The sequence below is a fragment of the Apis dorsata genome, unplaced genomic scaffold (assembly GCF_000469605.1).
Source record: "Apis dorsata unplaced genomic scaffold, Apis dorsata 1.3 scaffold_272, whole genome shotgun sequence".
Lineage (NCBI taxonomy): Eukaryota > Metazoa > Arthropoda > Insecta > Hymenoptera > Apidae > Apis > Apis dorsata.
Window position 1 is genome coordinate 260,734 of NW_006263550.1, and position 3,624 is coordinate 264,357.

At 32.7% G+C, this 3,624-nt stretch overlaps 1 protein-coding gene across 6 annotated transcripts in view; it reads left to right on the forward strand.

The window, feature by feature from the left end:
- Nucleotides 1–3,624, forward strand: part of LOC102681738 (nephrin) — a 164,932-nt gene that overhangs the window by 88,543 nt on the left and 72,765 nt on the right. For all 6 annotated transcript variants that reach the window (XR_004150681.1, XM_031511005.1, XM_031511002.1 and 3 more), the window contains exon 2: nt 562–705. Coding sequence is in view for 4 of the 6 variants with exons in the window: in XM_031511002.1 (XP_031366862.1) it covers nt 562–705 (144 nt within the window). In the remaining 2 variants the exon portion in view is untranslated. The remainder of the gene's footprint in view (nt 1–561; nt 706–3,624) is intronic.

Below are 3,624 nucleotides of genomic sequence, written 5' to 3' on the forward strand. Positions count from 1 at the left end.
TTTGTTTTATCAATTTCAAAATAAAACGATGAAAGAAAAAAAAACTGAAAAAATGTTGTGTTTTACATGGTAAAAAGAGGTAAAAGTAAATGTACAATGAGATTACATTTTCTTTTTTAATTGGTTGGCGTTATTTTCCAAATTTTGTTGAAATTTTATTTCACTTTAAATAAAATCGGGGGAGAGAGGGGGGGGGGATAATAAACGTGAGATACGGAATATGGAATGAAATTAAAAAAAAATTATTTAATATGGTGAAATGAAATAAAAGTAAATGTGCAATGAGATTATACTTGCTTTTTAATTGTTTCGTATTATTTTCGAAACGGAGAATTTATCTTTAAAATATATCGTATTAATTAATTCGCGCAAAAATTACCAAATATAAATAAAATATAACGATAAATATTTCGAATTAATTTTCGTAAACAGGAAATTTTTGTCCCGTCAGAAAATAATAAAAGGGATTATAAAATAGATAACGAAATCGATAATTCTATATTTCGATCTCACTTGTACAAAAAGAGAATTATATTAACGTTTATATTATTTATTTTCCAGGCGAAGGGGGACAATATTTTCGCGTGAGGCCGAGAAACAGCTCTGTCCAGGAAGGCCGTGACGTAACAATATCTTGCGAAGTTGGAAACAGAGTTGGGATCGTGCAGTGGGTGAAAGATGGCTTCGCCTATGTCATACAATCGAGTAAGTAAATCGATCCTCTGTTCTATCCATCCCTCTCTCACCATTTAAACCATCGAATCCGACTCTTTTAAAATTAAATATATTCATCCAATAAAAATCGAAAACTCTCCAAATCAGAATTTCTCTCTCTTCTTCTATATTTGACACAAATAAAAAATAAAATTAATCGACGAGTCACTTGTCACTTGATAAAGATAGAGATACATAGAAAAAAATTCACATTCGAAGCAAATAATAATCCCAGAAACGAAACTTCTTTCGAATAAACAAACGAGCCACCCCCTTGAAACCCCAGATGACCGAAACCAGTCGCCGTTTTTTAATTACCACGTCAATCTACACGAATCTAACAATCTCCTCTATTAACGTTCGTCTCGATTTCGCGCAATTATCAACTTTCTCTTCAGTTACGGAAGATAAAGTAAAAGTGGAGATTGGACGCCGAGGGGGTAAGAAAACCCAGCCACCCTCCTCCCGCGTCGTAGTAGAATCTTTTGAAACTTCGTTTCGAGGTAACTTCATCTCGCTCGTTCATTAAAACAGGCCATTAGTAACCACGACGTAAATGGAGCAGAACTATCTTAATGTCTCTTGCACGTTCTGTCATTTTTCCTCTCCCCCTCTCTCTCTCTTTCTCTCTCTGGGGAGTGGAGAGTGGAACAACTTAATCTCTAAACGTGTACCGATGTCTTTTTGTCTTTTCTCTCTCTCTCTCTCTATCTCTCTCTCTCTCGAAAAATGTCGTCAACAAAAGTCTTCATCCTCCGCGTCAGTGTCACCGGGTATTATTTGATTCTCTCGGCATGATCCTCTCGCACACGTGGAAAAGAGTGGTAATTAGAGGCTCGACTATCGAAACCCTTTATTAGCCACTCTTTTCTTCCCTCAACACGCTCGTCAACTTGTGCCCTAAATTTTCGAAACTACACGTGTGCATGTGGGGAAGAGGGGGATGAACAAAGCTCGAAACAGTCATTAGGAGAATTGCTTGGCGATGAAAATGACGGATGAGTTGAGACGGGGGTAAAAATGGGGTAATGATATTTTGGAAATTGTTGTAATGTAAATTTTGAGGGGGGAAGAGGAAGGTTTAATTAATTAATCTAAAGTTTAATGTAAAGAAGGAATGTTATATATGATATTTTGAAAGATATCGTCGATTTTGAAAGTTATTTTAGGGATCGAAAGTATTCGATACAAAGTTGAAGCACGATTAATAAAAATTAATAAAAATTGTAAAATGTTCTAAAAGGTTAAATGGAATATTGTATCCAAATATGTATGTATTTATAAATATGTTATTTGAAATATTGCGGAGATTCTGTTTGGAGATTTATTGAGGAAGATAAATCGTACAAGGGAAAAGGGAAGATACATTGCGCTAACGATATTAAAACAAAAATAAAGGGAAATTGCAGGAAAAACGTAGGAAACGAATGTTACGTCAACTTTGCTCCGATTAAATTTGTTAGAAGTATATATTAACATATTTGCTTCGACGTTTCTTTCTTCTTCTTCTTTTTTTTTTTTTTTATTACTATTAAATTTCTAAAACATGAAAGAAATTTTATCGTAAATTGGACGAGAAAGAGGAAACATTAATATCGAGTAAAAACGTGACTTAACTGTTTTGGAAAAAGAAAAAGTCAGTATCGCTCCAAGCAATTTTTGCTCGAAACAATTTTTAAAACATCGAACGCGCGAAAAATTACAGTAAGATGCAGCTTCTGGTCGCGTTGGTTATAAAATGTGTCTGATAGTAAATCGTCCATTTTTCATGCGCATATTCTTTTTTTCTTCCTTTCTTTCTCTTTCTCTCTTTAGAGGAGTATAAGTCGTGGACGTGGTTCGATGCATCTTGCTTGCTGTGTTTTAATGACACGTCCATTATTTTATTTTTGCACATAAAATCTGCATTGTTTCACGAATGATATTTCTGATGTGCAAAATCATTAACGATCTTATTTATAATTTTCGAATCACGTTCAAGAGATATTTTATCGATATTTTCGTAAAATTTATTATATAATATTATTATTTAGCTTTTAACATTTTCTGTCTTTACTGCCACTGAATATCCATCGAAGGGTATTTCTAAAAAAATAAAATCTTTTCAATTTTTCGGTTACAAAAAAGGGTCGATTTTTTCGCGAACAGAGAATTTTCTGTTTCACGATGATTCGTTGGAAATAGGGAGGAACTCGCGGAACAGGGATTGTCAAACATCTTGCCCGTGGCAAGGTAAATTTTTGACGAGAAAGGCAAGGTTGACAGAAGATAATGGCCGCCATGAACCCGTGGCATTCTATCGATTTTGCATATATCATCGCTTTTATCAAAACCCAAGTACGTAGTACGTTCCAGTAGTTTCCACGGGCATCGTGTGTCTTCAAACCTTTATACAGAAATGACATCCTCGTTTAGTTTACGATGTATGCTTTTTTTTTTTTTGAGTTACGACACAGTCTCTCTGGTTGGCATTTTTCTTTTTTCTTTTTTTTTCTGGCTTTGCTCTTATGGACGTTTGTACAATAACCATTGTTATGCTTCAAGGATATATAGGATACAGTCGAGAAACTTGAAGAAGAGATTATTGAAAAATTAAATTTTTATAAAAGATATTTTATAAAAATATTAAAGAATATAAAAGATATTACTGTATTTATGGTTTCTTTATTTTAGTTTTAAAGTTTTTTTTTAATTAATTAAAGAAAAAAGAGAGAAATATTTTTATCAATACGATTAAAAGATAAGAATAGAAAATTATTTATAGTGTATAATATTTAATGCTTTTTTTTAATGCAGAATAAAATTGGTTTGAAAATTTTTAAATAAAGGAAGTTTTTCGCGGAAAGAAGAAAAGAGTCTGAAAGCATTTTAATAATCTTTTTTTTTTTTTTTTTTTTCATAATTGCCTTT